The sequence below is a fragment of the Strongylocentrotus purpuratus genome, unplaced genomic scaffold (genome assembly GCF_000002235.5).
Source record: "Strongylocentrotus purpuratus isolate Spur 01 unplaced genomic scaffold, Spur_5.0 spur5_scaffold_6, whole genome shotgun sequence".
NCBI lineage: Eukaryota > Metazoa > Echinodermata > Echinoidea > Camarodonta > Strongylocentrotidae > Strongylocentrotus > Strongylocentrotus purpuratus.
The window spans coordinates 57,634,021-57,649,632 of record NW_022145612.1 but is presented as its reverse complement, the minus strand read 5'-3'; the positions used below and the strand labels follow the sequence as shown (position 1 = coordinate 57,649,632).

The window sequence follows — 15,612 nt, the reverse complement described above, 5'->3', positions numbered from 1 at the left end:
ATTATGGCATTTATGTCTTTGTGTCACTGAACCCTCAATATATCATTGTTATTATCAACATATGACCACCCATACAAAGGATGGATATTTCAAAAATATCATTGTATATATTTACTATTTTATATTATTATTGGAAAATAATGACAAGATTTGATAATCAAATGAACAGTAAAAAATCCAAACAAATTCAAAGAAAAATGTGTGAGTAGCTTCAATAACTTTATTGATACCTGACAAAACATAATCATTTGGATTTACACCATGATGTGATACATTGTTTTAGGGTTTTTTTTTTTTTTTTTTACAGATGTCCACCCCCCCCCCCCTTTAAACCCACCAAAAAGATAAATACACATGTATTACTGAGGAATTACAATAAACATCTAAGTGAATATAAAGATGAAAGGCTAAAAGAATTATTCCAGAATATACCACATGACATATATTCTTTCTATAAACTTTTCTGAGGACAGATTCATAAATACATATTCTCTATATCATTACTTCTTTTCTTCATTTCTGATAAAAAAATTAAAATACTGGTTCATTCATAAAAATGTAACATTAAAGATTATATGTCTCATTACATGTCAGGGGGGAGAGTATCATATACAGAAACTGATATGCAGGATAGCCAGTATGCCAAATATGTTACTTAATGTGACTTTAAAAAAAATAAATAGTCTGAAACATCACAATTCCTGATCCTGTATATGCATGTATGAATAGCCTACCCTAAGCCTAAACATCCAATTCATAACTGCACTTCTTGCACATAATAACCCTTTGTTTTATTATGAGCATCAGCAGTGTTGTCTGACTCCAGCATTAAATAGGTTTTTTTTTTTTTTTAAAGTGGCCTTATAAAATAATAATTCATTTGATAAAGGTCTCAACAAGTGATCCTGATGTACAACACCACTTTAGAAATCATCATGTTTGCAAAGAGTTTATGAAATTATTTCAAATGAGAAGAGACGAGCAAAGCCACGTCCTCTTGTAACATCTCTCAAATGTCCTTGGGGTCTCAAATTTGTTCCTACAATCATCGGAAAAAGTCTTTCTTAAAGCTGTAGTTATCATCGCCGTCATCATCACTGTCTCCTCGACCCGACTGGAAGAAGTCAAATGCCTGGGTGAGTTCATCAGACAGAACAGTCGCCAGTTTATCTAGAAAAAAGAACAAAGAATGAAAATAATTAAAATTGCTTTCAACCTCCGAGGCACATGTAATGGCAAAAACATAAGAAAAAGAAAAATGAATATAAATATTGATCAAATTCACATTCATCCGTTGACAAGCACAATATTCTGTCACTGATAGTATTCAAGACTCAAGACCTACATGTACTTTTACAAACTCCTTCAACCCTGGAAAATAGACGAGAGATTTTTTATACATATCTAGAGAATCTTTGCTAAATTACATTTGATACAAATTGTAGCAGGTCTGTAAAAGAATAAGATATAAATAAGATTTATGTTACTGGAAATCAAACTTTTCCTCAAGACTGGAGAAGAATGTTGCCTGTACGGAATTTCTCAAGTTGAGAGGAAAAAAAAAAGAAAAAAAAAGCTGCAACATGTGACCATGTATTTTATGGGAAACAAAATAGACTTTAAAAAAAATGGAAGAAAAAAAACAAGTAAAGATAATTAAACAAACAAACAAAAAAAAAAAAAAATAGGTTCATCTTACCAGACTTTTTCCTCTTCTTGAGTATTTTCTTGAAAGCAAGCTTTGATGCTTTGTTGAGCTGTTGGTTACCAATGGGGGAGTTGGAGTCTACTTTGCTTGGCTTTCCCTTCTTCAGCTTCTCCACTTTCTCTCTTTTGCTCTTTGCTGCTTTGGCTTTGGATTCTGGCACTTTGACAGTTACTTCATTAAGCTTAAAAAATAAATCAATCATTACAAATTAAATAGAAGGAGAAATGATTTTACATCTATGTGTTAAAATAGATTTGCTTATAAAGGACAAATCTGGTATGTACTTGCAATAAATCATGAAAATAACTGGTACTGTAAGGCACTTCACACTATTTGCCCCAACAATGTTTTATTTTTCTCAATGGCACACAAAGATAGAACAGAATCAGAAAACATACATTCCTTATCAATTTTCAGTTATAGAATGGCTTGGAATTTGTTATTTGCCAATTAACAAATTTCTGATCAAGTACATTCTTCTGCAACCCTTTTAAAAATAATTCTTCTAGTAACATCGCATCAATTTTTCATTCTCTGAATATAATTAGAATTAAATTATCCCAAACAGGATATCAGGGCTTCAAATGTTGGTTTCATGCTAGAAAAGCTGCTAACTGGCCAATTTCTGTCGCAAGCCTTTTAAATCTTGACAGACTTGTTTACAATATTTTCATTAAATAGTTTAATTGCTCCATTTCTTTTACCTCTTCTTCTTCTTCCTCTTCATTATCATCTCCCATTTCATCGCTCTCCTCTTCTTCGTCATCCTCCTCCTCTTCCTCTTCTTCATCCATCTCATCTTCTTCTTCCCCTTCTTCCTCTGCCTCCAGTGCTTCATCATCAACAATCCCCTCTAACTGGCCGATGGTCTCTATTTCCATCCCTCTGGCTGTAGGTTCATGTCTTAACCCTGTAGAAATCAAGAAATATGCATTTATTATCTATACATACATACATACATACATACAATTGTCTTTTATATAGCGCAACATCCAACGAATTGCTCGAAGCGCTTTACAGAAATAATGACATAGTAAACACAAGATAATACATGTATAAAAGAGTAATTATAATAACAAACAAAAATATTAGAATTACAATTTACTTATTGAAGAGGTACGTTTTTAGTTTTTTCTTGAAAATTTCAACTGAGGGAGAGGTACGGAGGTCGAAAGGGAGGGTATTCCAAATTTTGGGGCCATAATAAAAGAAACTACACTCCCCCGATCTTGAATTTATACGTGGTAATCTATTCATTAACCCAGGGATTAACGATTGCAAAAACATTCTTAGCATAAAAATTACTTTTTAATGCATGAATGCAACATTTCACTATAATTTTAGCATGCTTAAGTTCAATTTCATTTTGACATTTTGCTGTAAAGGGAGAGGGAACAAAATTATATTTTATACACGGATAAATCGCACATAAATGTCATATTAAATCAGTTACAAGTTGCTATGTGGAAGTACATCGCACCAAGGATACCTATGTCCACATACCTTTGAGGATCTTCTCATCTTCTTTCTCTAATGAAGCTACATTGAATTCCTGTCCCAGTTGTGTAACTATGGAAGCATCTATGTGACTTGGTAAGCTATGCTGTTCTGGTGGGTGTGTGTAGTATGTGATCTTACCACTGAAATATAGTATAAGAAAAACAAAAGAAGAAGAAAAAAAGTAATGTAAAGACGAAATAAAGTAATCACAAATGGGTTCTTCTTATTTTGAATAACTGCTTGAGTGATTATGGTATAGAGCACAAGTAATATTTATTAGAATGATGCAAGATGAAATTATATAAACCACATCAATATATTACTAATTATAACAAATTCAATCAAACTGAAAGGTAATACAAAGTTTTGGTATGGGGTCACGAATTTGGTTCAAATGAACATATTGGAAGCATATGCATATGCTATATAAATATAAATATAAATATAAATATAAATATTGTATTATTATTATTATATGCGATCCTACAATATTCAGTGAACATTTTCGCGTTTGAAATTGAGTCTACAGTTATGAAATTGTAAATAATAAACTCTTTATGTTGTATAGCTCCCTCTCAAGGTCAAGATATTAATTAAGCTATAAAATAATGTTTCTTGACTAAAATCGACAGATTAGCTTGGAAATTATATACCACAACTACATATTCTGAGAAGTTCATGGTCGCAGCTATCATTGTACGGCCTAGGCGCTATTTGAAATTTATTAAAATTTACCGGGAGCACCGGTAAATTGTTGTATTTAATTTTTCTCGAAAATAGAAGTGTCTTTGGGCCCAAATTTTCATATGCTTTTAATACATCCACAGGGGCATCCAAATATATCAAAATTGTAAAGAATCACTATCCACCCAATTTTCAAAATTTCCCAAAACTTTGTATTATTCCCTTTAATCAAATGTAATGTTCATCCTTAAGCATTTTTCTAATTTCATTATGTACAGTAACACAGGCCTTGTTGTAGTTGTTACTGTTGAGTATTTTTACCACAGCTTGGTCATGTCTTTGATTTTGGGCTTGGCTCTGGCCACCCTCAATTTTGCTTAACTTTTAGAAAAAGTCTGTGCTTGCAGACTAGCAAGTTAAACTAAACTATCATCCTTACGTGTTCCAGTCTTGTAATATGATTTTAGCTGCACCTTCCACATCGACTAAGCCTCCTTTCTTCAGTTTTCCATACCGCCTTGCCAGTAGTGAGAGAAAGTCATCGACATTGCTGAAGTTTGGGATGTTGTAGTGAAGCATGAGGGATTGTTTTGTACATCGCTTCAAGATGGCATCTACAGGAGCCATCGGATCTGATATTGTTTCAAGCTGTCCATGACAATAAAGGTGGAAGAAAGTGTAAATATCTCATAAAACATTGTTGTATGTTGTTCCCCTACTCTCAATGATATGGTTTAGCAATTTCCAGCTCTAGATGAGACCTTGTTACACCACATCTTTACTAACTTATCCTATCCTTATTCCTGTCTTTCCAGAGATAAATCTACAATTTATTGATCTCCTCCATAGGCCTGTTGGATATTATCTTCTAAAGACTCAAGTCATCTCATTATCAAATGGGTTAAAAGCAGGGGAAACCCCTTCTCCCCAGGAGACAGTCAAGAACTTCTTGTAAGTAGGTGCCTGACATTTCAATTGATTGCAGTTGTACTTTACAGGGTACATTACATGATCCTGTTATGTAAAAGTTGCACATAACAATACAAAAGTGTGTTTCTTGGCACCAAATTCTTCTTTAGTCACCATTACATACCACAACATTACATACATAAGTTTGATTAGAGTCTGTGCCTACCTTGACACAATTTCTTAGGACCATGGCAGATTCACTGTTGCCTGTTGCCATGACAACACCAGGACAGTCTAGAAGTTTGATGTTCTTGGCTAGCTGTACCTCTTGCTTGGCTCTGTAAGGAGAGGGGATAGGATATTACAGAAATGCCCAAAACAAGAGCTTTGCCTGGCATGTTCGCCATAAGGAGACCATTAGTATGGAATTCATTAAAACTTAATATAAAAATAAAGAGAGAGAGAGAGAGGGAGAGAAAAAAAATTATCAAGGCAATCACAATGAAATTATTTTCTTAATAAGAATGAATAGATATATTGACTATTGGATAACATAAATTGTTCTCATAAGGTTAAAACAGTCTTAACAAAATATAGACAGGGGCAGGACCAGAGCTCTTTAACGAGGGGGGGGGGGGGGCAGGTCTGAACATTTTCAAAGATCTCAGGTTTGGCAAACCCTCCCCTCCCCACAACATTCAAATTGTCATCCAGAGCACTCTCATGTCTGCAGTATTGACAGTGAGATGGAAGAAGATGAGACTTACTTTGTGACTCCTGGCATGGCTCCAACTGTACACACTTTATTTCTCTTCAGACTGTTGATTATGCTGCTCTTTCCAACGTTGGGAAAACCTGTTATGATCAAGTAGAATATAGCAACAAATTAAAGTACAGCCTCTCTAAAACAAAGGTCAACCTTATTGGTAGCAATTACTATTGAAGTAGCAGTGACTTATATTCTATTCTAAAATGTATATGACTGAAACTGCAGAGGATGATCTACAGATCTCCATTTTAAAATTTAAAAAAGAAATTTTCTAAAACTGCCCTAGAAATGATCTACACTGCACTACAATATGGCATAGTCATTTAGTCAGATACTGAGTTACACACTCAATTTTACTTTAACATGATTTGAAATTTGATATAAAAACAGTAACTTTCATGAGTTGCAGGAGTGATCCAGCTTGCCTAGATTTTGATGCTACAAAATGATTGAATTACATCAATGAAAGTTGTAATTGATGAAAGTGTTTTGCCCAAAAGTGGCCATTGTGAACAATTTTTTATATAAATTTTTGTTGCTTAAAGTTTATGGTTTTACAGCACACAATTTGCTGTCACACAAAATACCAGCATCAAATTAATGTCATGTAGGATTAGAGGAGTATATCATTTAACATCGCCACCATGGAAATCATTAATTTGTGCACGACAACTTACCAACTGTTCCTGTGAAATCATTTGTGTGTGATATCTTACCTACGATTCCTACAGTGATAGATGTTTTGATGTCTACATTCCTGCAGTAGTTACTGAGAAGCTTGATGAGAGAGTCAGCTCCTAGACAGTGACTGGTCTGAAGGAGTTCTGATGACGACATTGAGACGGGCACTTTGGACTGGGACTGGAAAGCAGGAGTAGAGGATCAGAGAGAACACAATGTTAAACGGGGGAACGTGTGGGTTTGAGCTTTCCATACACTCAAATAAACTCATATACCTCTTTTTAAGTGTAATCTTACCATGCAGAAGTTGGGCTGTTACGACTACCAAATTATGAACGAAGTGACGAAAACCTACTACAATCACATCCATAAAAAACACTAATCAAACCAGCGCATACAGAGACCTTGTGTTATGTACATGCAAGGACTCCTAACTTGGTTTCATTATTTGTATTTGCTCAGTACTAATTTATTGTTAATGACAATTATTGTTCACTCGTAATGTTGAAAAATTCAGAGTAGATTATGTATGATATTATGAAAACGTATTTTCTGTTTTACAAGAACTCAAGATTATTTTTAAATCACACAAAGTGAACAATGGAAGTATGCAGTGATTGGTAGGGGGGGGGGGAGGGGGTTATAGGAGGAAATCCTGTTTATTTCTTGATCTTTGTAATTGTAAGTAAGCAAAGGATAGGAATGGTGCGACATAAAGACTTACAAGGTTTGACCTCTGAGTTTGTGTGGTAGCTTTGAAGGCTACTGCTGGGAACTCATTCCTAAGATGCTTCAGCCATTTCTCTGTGATCTCCCTTGGAACCAGATCTGATAAGTGAAGGACACAGAGAATAGCCAAGATAGACACATTGGCCCGAATTCACAAAGGAGGTTTGTCGACAAACCTTGGTTTTCGTACGTCATATGACGCGTTTTACGCGTTTTTTACAAACCTGGTTTGTAAAGAACAAAAGGAGGTTTGGCGAAACAAAAGGAGGTTTGAGCTCAAACCTTGGTCTGAGCTCAAACCTTGCTTTGTGAATTCGGGCCAAAAGGTTTCTACACATGATAGCACAAATAACAGAAGATTCTCCCTCCTCTTTATATCAAATAACTTTTACACACATACAGTGTGGAATATGTCAAAAAAATAAGTTGACCAAACTACTAATTTTAGCAACTTTTCCAATTGGAAGCAGGTTTTAAAGGTACAGGAATTATCACATCATCAGTGTTTTTAACAAACTGCAGAGTAATTACAAACTATCAGAGGTGTCTAAAGTGGTGCTAAATATTCCTTTAAGCTATCATTGCTCCCAAAAGAGAAATTATGAAAATGGTGAAACAATCATAAATACAGAGGTTATATTTGTTTCATTTTAATCATCGATAACTTTGGGAATCGGGAAGAAATCATTCAAATCATGCCACCCTTACCGACTTTGTTGAGTAGGAGAACCAATTTTTTGTTGGTCCCTGATGCCAGCACAGCTTTCTCCAGCGCGATACACCTGGAGCCGATGGGATCCCTGGCATCCAAGACCTCAATCACAACATCAGAAGCCTCCAGGACCTTCTTGAACTCCTTATAGTATGCCTTGCGAGAGCTCTCCACATCCTGGGCTGCGGCACCTCCTTCCTTGGTCTTACCTCCCTCAGACTGTCAAGAAGTAAGCTGATTGTTATTTCTCTTAAAGCTCTCATTAAATTCTCCAGAAAGAAATGCTGAACATAAATGCAACAGTATAATTGGATCAGACTGAATTTTATGTAAATGTATTTCTATGCACTAAAGCATAAAATCATGTTTAGAGGGTGACATACATGTACAAGTATAATTCAGTAATGTATGGCAAAGCAAAATGAAGAAAAAAAAGATAACCAGCTTTCATAACAATATACAAACAATATTATCATTGACTCCTAAACAACAGACATAGATATTTAGACATTATTAATATGCTTTAAGAAGTAATTGCATTTGTGCAGATTATATGTATAACTTCAGAATTTTACTGTCTTTATCATGATAGAACAGATATTTTACACATGTATCAAACTATTGCCAAAATGTAAAGAAAGACAAAACAAATAACACAACAATATTTATGACACAAATTCTTGAATAATAACTGAAGCAGTATTAGTATTATTGGTAGTCGGGAGTGATTGTGACGGCTTGATAAAGATTAGAATCAACATTGAATTAATTTACCTTCTTCTCAAACAACTTTTGCCTTCGCTCTGCATCCTTCTGTAGGTGACTTAACTTGCGATTCTTCAAGAACTCCTTGTGTCTTACTTCTTTCTGTTTCTTTCTCATCTCCTCTGCCTATATGGTTAGAAAATGACATTTTAATCATATCAATTCATGCATGTAACTGTCTTTTCTACTTCATTGTAATTTCTCATTTTTGTTACTTTTTTCCTGTTTCTTTTTCTGAATCTTTTTCTCCTGTTTCTTCTTTCAGATATTGTCTTTAAATTTGACTTACCAAGGAAAGAAAAAGGTAAAACAATTAGCAGTTGAGTTTATAGTTTTGAAAACAAAATCTAAAAAATGGTTTACTTCTCTATTTCAAGTGCTTGTATTGATGTACATCTGTAGATTATACTTTCTATACATATTTCTAAAAAAAGGTCATTATCTTGCTAAGATTTTTAATTGATTTCACTCCTGCCAAAAAAAACAGGCATAAGATTACATAGATACTCTCATCTCTCTCTCTCTCATTCTCAAAACAAAAAGAGAGAGAGTAGCATATTGGTGAAATTCACTTCAGCAGCTTAGAACCGATCTCATTAGTAGGGGTCTATGACTATAGATACATGGTTGCGATACGGGATAGATATTCATCCAGAGATCCGAGAGAATTAGTGCTGATCAAGGGCTCATAAGCATAAATTGGCTAGACGAGACCTGCAATATCTTATCCATAGCCACATCATGGCAACAATTTTTTAATTACAGTATCGCTGTTGGTCAATTGTGACTAATGATTTCAATCCCAAAACCCTCAAGCTCAGATCCTAATAAAAGTACTTGCCTTGTATTTTCGATCTTCAGCTTCTCTCAAGATGGCCTCTTTGAATGGAGCTAAGTTAGGAATCCCAAGATCTTTCTTTGGCCGTTGTGGTCCCTTCTTTTTTTCTTTTCTTTTTGTCTTTCTGTTATGCTCTTTCACCTTTGAAGCTATTTTGTACTTTAGCTTGCAAGTCATGCGCTTGCTTTTCATTTTACCTGTGGGAGTGGTGTGGTGTGGGGGAAAGAAAAGTAACAGAAAAACAAATGATAATAGGTGCATTTCTACTGTCAAATACCTCATTTTGGAAAAATTGCGATGTTTCACGCTCCCGTTTTCACTTGTGCAGAAACATCACCGACTGAAAAGCTCATTATGTTCTGTCTTGTGTTGGTTGGTAATGCGCATGAGCGGTCTTCCGATGCAAAAAAGCTTCTTCGACCAGCCGTTTTTATGCTGTGGCTGCTACAGTCTAAGGACGACAGCTAGCATATGACCAGGACTCAACTTTATCTTTAAAGGGGAAGTTCTCCCTGAAAATAAGTTGGTTTTATTTTATTTGTTTTTTTTTAATATTTTTTTTGGGGGGAGGGGGTTATTGTCCTCAGGAGTCAGGGGTGGTTGTCCGTGGAGGGTAATTTTACCGTTGGTTATTAGCCAGGGGATGATTGTCCAGCAGAAGGGGTGCTGGTCTAAGAATAAGGATCGTCCGCATTAAATCGTTTTCGTAAACGCGGACAGACGTGTCCTAAAAAAATAAGGGTTGTCAGCGGCGATTCTTAATTCCGATCCGCGCGTATAATGCGCTGAATAACACTCATACAGGGCATTATACGGAAGCAGCACAATTACGGAAGTGCCAGTCAGAGGTCAACACCATTGTGTAGAGATCGTAAAGTCACACGCTGCACGTGAAAAGGGAGCTAGGCTGTATTGTTCAGGTAAGATATTTGCTATTATTTCGTTATTTTTACCTACGATTTTGAAATTCCGGAGGTAATTAGGAGTAGAAGTGGCATAAAAGTTATCGAGGCCACTGTCCAATATTGGTCGGGTGTGGGAAGGTGTGATTTCGGACACATTTTAGGGTTTGTTTACTTGGTTCTCCGCAGGGTGGTATGGGAGCTGTTTAAAGCTCGCTGGAATACAATATCATAAAAAACATTTCCAGCGAGCCCTTAAAGCTACATAGACTTAGACCAAAAGCTTCAGTCTCTCTGATTGTCGGTTGTTCCACTGAGACTACGTCTGGCTCCACTAGAGCCTCCGATTATAGAGACTGAAGTTTGTCCTATGGGGACTGTACGGAACAAATGGTTAATATCAACTAATATCAATGTTTTTCCGAAAAATAGGGTAGAGTGCCCAGAATTCGGTCACTTAAGGAAGAATCGCTAATATTTTGATATCTTACCTCTTTTATTTGGCAATCTACCCATCAAAAGAAAAGAAATGTATTCTTACAGGATTTTATAATCACTTAAAATATAAAATAATGATAAGCAAAATACTTCCGAAAGAAGATGGAGCATTTTTCTGCCCAGAATTCGGTCGTGCCGAATAGAATTCGGTCATGCGATTTGTGCGTGGTATCTCCGTTGCCAAGGAGCGAAGCGTATTTGCGCACTATTTTCACACAATTGCGCAATAAAGCACTGAATGTCAATGTACTGGCCGAGCGATACCACATGGCAAGGGTATCATATAAATACCTCTTGCACATCGGCAAGTGCGTCATTTGCAAATTCGCTGCGATGGAGTGAACACGGAAGTGATTCTCTTCACACACATACTAAATTCATTGCGACAGCACACGTAGTTGTTTCGCAATAGACTTCTACATATGGCTATGCATGTTAGCGCATGTGCTAAGACAACGCGGAAGTGCAGCAATTTCGAGCTAAGTTGGAGATCTTTCCGGGGCCCTAAATCTGATTTAATTTTGAGAGTTAAGAAAAGTTGTTCAGCTGCCTGATTTGTGCAAGTTTTGTGGCTCATAAATTATTTTTTTTAATTGTTACAGCTGTTGAAATGGCTGTCTGACCGAATACTGGGAATGGACCGAATACTGGGCGCGCTACCCTAGTCTAGAGTAAAGGAGCCGGTTTTCGGCCACTTAAGACAAAATCCTATTTTTTGGACTCTTTACTTCCTATTTATTATCATTTCTTGTTCAAATCATGAAGCAAATATTATTATTATTTAAACAAAAAAAGTATCCCAGAAAAAAATCACGAATTGCCATGACAATATTCATTTCAATTTTCACTGTTTTGGAGCCAGTTATCGGCCGAGCGTTTCAGTGTAAGGCCGCATGTACAAAGTCAATAGGAAGCGCTCACGCGCGCCGTGCGTTTCCGCGCTGATGTACAGCACAAGCGGGCGGAGCAGGTATCCCACGCCGGAGCTCCCTGGTGCTCGCCTGGCCGAAGACAGGCACAGCGGTGATCGGAAGTTGGAATCTGAATTAGACAGACATATCGTGTGTGCGTGGCAGGGTCCGGCTGCATTGATTTAATACATGCGATGAGATACTTTTGAGCTTGCGACTAACACAAAATCGGGCTCTAAATCTGAAAAATACTTGAAATAAAGCTGATTTTATGGTACCCATATTTCTTACATACACGCGTAAGATACTCGATTTTTCAGATTCGGGTAGCGGGACCGCCGATTACATCGCTAAAATGTGATATTTTAGGATATAGGGTAGCGCGCCCAGTATTCGGTCGATTCCCAGTATTCGGTCAGACAGCCGTTTCAACAGCTGTAACAATTTAAAAAATAACTTATGAGCCACGAAACTTGCACAAATCAGGCAGCTGAACAACTTTTCTTAACTCTCAAAATTAAATCAGATTTAGGGCCCCGGAAAGATCTCCAACTTAGCTCGAAATTGGTCAGTGTCGCACAACTTTCCGCACTTTCGCGTTCTCTTAGCACATGCGCTAACATGCATAGCCATATGTAGAAGTCTATTGCGAAACAACTACGTGTGCTGTCGCAATGAATTTAGTATGTGTGTGAAGAGAATCACTTCCGTGTTCGCTCCATCGCAGCGAATTTGCAAATGACGCACTTGCCGATGTGCAAGAGGTATTTATACGATACCCTTGCCATGCGGTATCGCTCAGCCAGTATTCGGTCAACGCATTGACATTCAGTGCTTTATCGCGCAATTGTGTGAAAATAGTGCGCAAATACGCTACGCTCCTTTGCAACGGAGATACCACGCACAAATCGCGTGACCGAATTCTAGTCGGCGCGACCGAATTCTGGGCAGAAAAATGCTCCGTCTGCTTTCGGAAGTCTTTTGCTTATCGTTATTCTATATTTTCAGTGACTATAAAATCCTGTTAGAGGAATAAATTTCTTTTCTTTTGATGGGTAGATTGCCCAATGAAAGAGGTAAGAATTCAAAATATTAGTGATTTCCCCTTAAGTGACCGAATACTGGGTACTCTACCCTAGAGTCTATTTTTCATTGCAAATGTGGTTCTTCAGTGACACTGGCATGGTATGGTATGAGTGGGATATGTGTTATCAGCATCAGCATCAGTATACGGAAGTGTGAGGTGATCCTGTTGAAACTTCCGGTCGTTTCATTGAGTGGTGCTTCGTTCGAAAAAGAACCTTAACTATTTTTGCTCGCATGGCGGGTGGACGCACAAATAAATTTTATGGAAGCATTTGGTGCTGAGAGGACCAGTGCTTGTCCAATCTAATCTTGAAAGAAGTGATTGAGGATGAGGAGATGACAGATGTAGGAAGACTATTCCAGGATTCTACTACTCTCTGACTGAAGCTGTTTCTTCTTAGGACTGTGTTGCTCCTTTGCTTATACAGCTTCTGGTGGTGTCCCCTTGTAGCTTCATGAGGAGCAGATGTGAAGAAGGCTGCAGGATCGGAGTTTACGAGTCCGTTCATCAGCTTGTAGACCTCAATCATGTCGCCTCTTATCCTTCTGTATTGCAGTGAATACATTTTGAGGTTCTTAAGTCTGTCTTGATAGGATAGGTGTCTGATCTCGGGAATTAACTTTGTTGCTCTTCTTTGCACCTTCTCAACTTTCACTGCTTCAGCCTTAGACCTTGGATGCCAGATGACATTCCCATATTCAAGAAGAGGGCGAACAATGGTCGTGAACAGGATTGGTAATGTGTCTCTTGATATTCTTGTGAAAGTTCTCTTTATAAGTCCTAACGTCTGATTGGCTCTTTTAACTGCAGTGTCAATATGTGTATGAAAAGTCAGCTCATCATCTACCATGACACCCAAATCCTTTTCTGCAACAGTTTCTTGAATTATTTGGTTGTTTATGCGGTACAATGACTTGGTGTTACCCTTTCCAATGTGCATAACTTTGGTTTTTGCTGAGTTGAAGGTGAGTTGCCACGATTTGGCCCAGGAAGCTGCTTTGTTCAAATCCTCCTGTATTGAGTCTCGTTGGGTTGATGTACTAACTTCTCCATATATCTTGGTATCATCAGCATAGATTTGAATGCCGTTACTAATCTTGCAGGGCAAGTCATTTACATAGAGGACAAAGAGTTGGGGCCCGAGGACGCTACCTTGAGGCACGCCGCTGATCACTGTAGTCCACTCTGAGAAGTCCCCTCCAATTGCAACCCTCTGAACTCTTCCTATCAAAAGGCTTCGATCCACTTGAGAACCTGGTACTCGATGCCGTAGGCTTGGACTTTCTTCAGGAGCCGTTGGTGAGGCACAGTATCAAAGGCCTTACTCACGTCTAGGTAACACACATCTATGGGTTTCCCTAGGTCTAGTAGTCTAGTCCAGTCTTCCATTTGTTTCATAAGTTGTGTGCAGCATGACCGGCCGGGAGTGAAGCCATGTTGGGCATCATGTAGTATGTCATTGTCGATTAGGTGGTCCATTACTTCATTCCTTATAATGGACTCCATAACCTTGCCAATAGTAGAGGTTAAACTTATTGGTCTATAGTTACTAGCAAGTTGTCTGTTGCCTTTCTTGTGGATAGGAATCACGTTTCCCGCCTTCCAGTCCATTGGCAGGAATCCTTCACTTAGGGACCTTTGGAAAATAATTGCCAGTGGGCAACTTATCTCTTTTGATAATTCCTTCAGCACTCTAGGGTGGAATCCATCAGGACCAGCAGATTTGTTTACATCAAGTTTCTTTAGCTGCCTATTTCTTGCGTGATTTCCACCGTTGATAAGCATGGTCCATTGTATTGCCACTCTGGTGCAGGCATATTAATCACGTCTTCTTTGGTATTTTAGAGTGATTTTACCTTGCATCCAACCAATCGGCCGAAAACGGGAGCTGGCCGATTACCGGCTCCTTTACTCTAGATCTAGACTAGTCTAGATCTATGCATTAGTCTACAATACAAGAATTCAAACGTGTCGGGCTGAATGAGACTGTTCATTTTTATTCGAGATCATTCTAAGAAAACGATTAAATTCAATGGTTATGGTGATTGCCAATGTATATTAAGCAACTGCTATGTTAATTCTAAACTCTAATAAAAGGAAGAAACTTACGGGGTTGGCCTTTAGTCGGCATTTCTAAAACTTTTCCTTTGCAATCTGGCTACTAAAACACAAAGTTCCTGAAATGCACGTGTGTGAAATAACTAGTCGAGAATTTAAAGTCTAGGTACCTGAAAGCTTTATCGGCCCTTGACAATTCGGCCGTTTTGAGGGGAGGGATTTAATTTTTTTTGAAAGGGCACCCTGTTTCAACATTGTTTAGATAAAATATATACATTTATATTATTTAATAAATATAGTGCAATTAATTCCTTGAAATACTAGAGCACCATACTGACAGCCATGCTAAAGCAGGGGTAATAATTTCCAAAGCTCTCATTTGGAAGCGATATAATGTGATATGTGCTATTATACATACAAGAACCGAATATAATTAAATTATTATTATTAATTATGATTGGTTGGTTGTTATTTTTTTACCTGATTGTACAGGGTACATGAGCATTTGTCTACATCAATAACCTACTTCTTGTGATGATCAAGATTAAACTGATTTAATCTTTGCGCAGCATAAAACGTATGACCATTCGGTACAATTTCTGAAAATCAAGACTATTAATTTTGGGGCTCGATTTGACAACTAATAGTCGTTATTTTCCCACTTGAAGACATTTTCAAGCCCCACCTTTTTTTAGGGAAGTTCTAAATTAGTAATATCTTTCAAATGCAGTTGGAATTTAACTTTTTCATTTTTTGGGCCTGCAAATGTGACATATAGTACCAGTAGAGTGAAATAAATTAATGAAAATGAAATATCCTAACCTGCACATCGAGCTTTTTACGGGACGAGTTGTCTAGGAT

At 37.3% G+C, this 15,612-nt stretch overlaps 1 protein-coding gene across 2 annotated transcripts; it reads right to left on the bottom strand.

Annotated features, from left to right (window-relative positions):
- Window positions 1-198: 198 nt before the first annotated feature.
- LOC115919198 (guanine nucleotide-binding protein-like NSN1) lies at window positions 199-14,911 on the bottom strand. Of its 2 annotated transcripts, none has more exons than XM_030972373.1 (13): window positions 14,803-14,911; window positions 9,299-9,492; window positions 8,467-8,583; window positions 7,689-7,911; window positions 6,976-7,079; window positions 6,287-6,431; window positions 5,569-5,656; window positions 5,028-5,139; window positions 4,332-4,540; window positions 3,212-3,348; window positions 2,413-2,618; window positions 1,700-1,889; window positions 199-1,170 (listed from the first exon to the last, which is right to left on the bottom strand). In XM_030972373.1, the coding sequence occupies exons 1-13, from the start codon at window positions 14,822-14,824 to the stop codon at window positions 1,046-1,048; spliced, it is 1,872 nt and encodes a 623-aa protein (XP_030828233.1). In that variant the 5' UTR covers window positions 14,825-14,911; the 3' UTR covers window positions 199-1,045. The 2 variants fall into 2 exon arrangements, with proteins under 2 accessions (XP_030828233.1, XP_030828234.1); XM_030972374.1 differs by having other exon boundaries at window positions 1,700-1,891; window positions 2,418-2,618.
- Window positions 14,912-15,612: the final 701 nt, after the last annotated feature.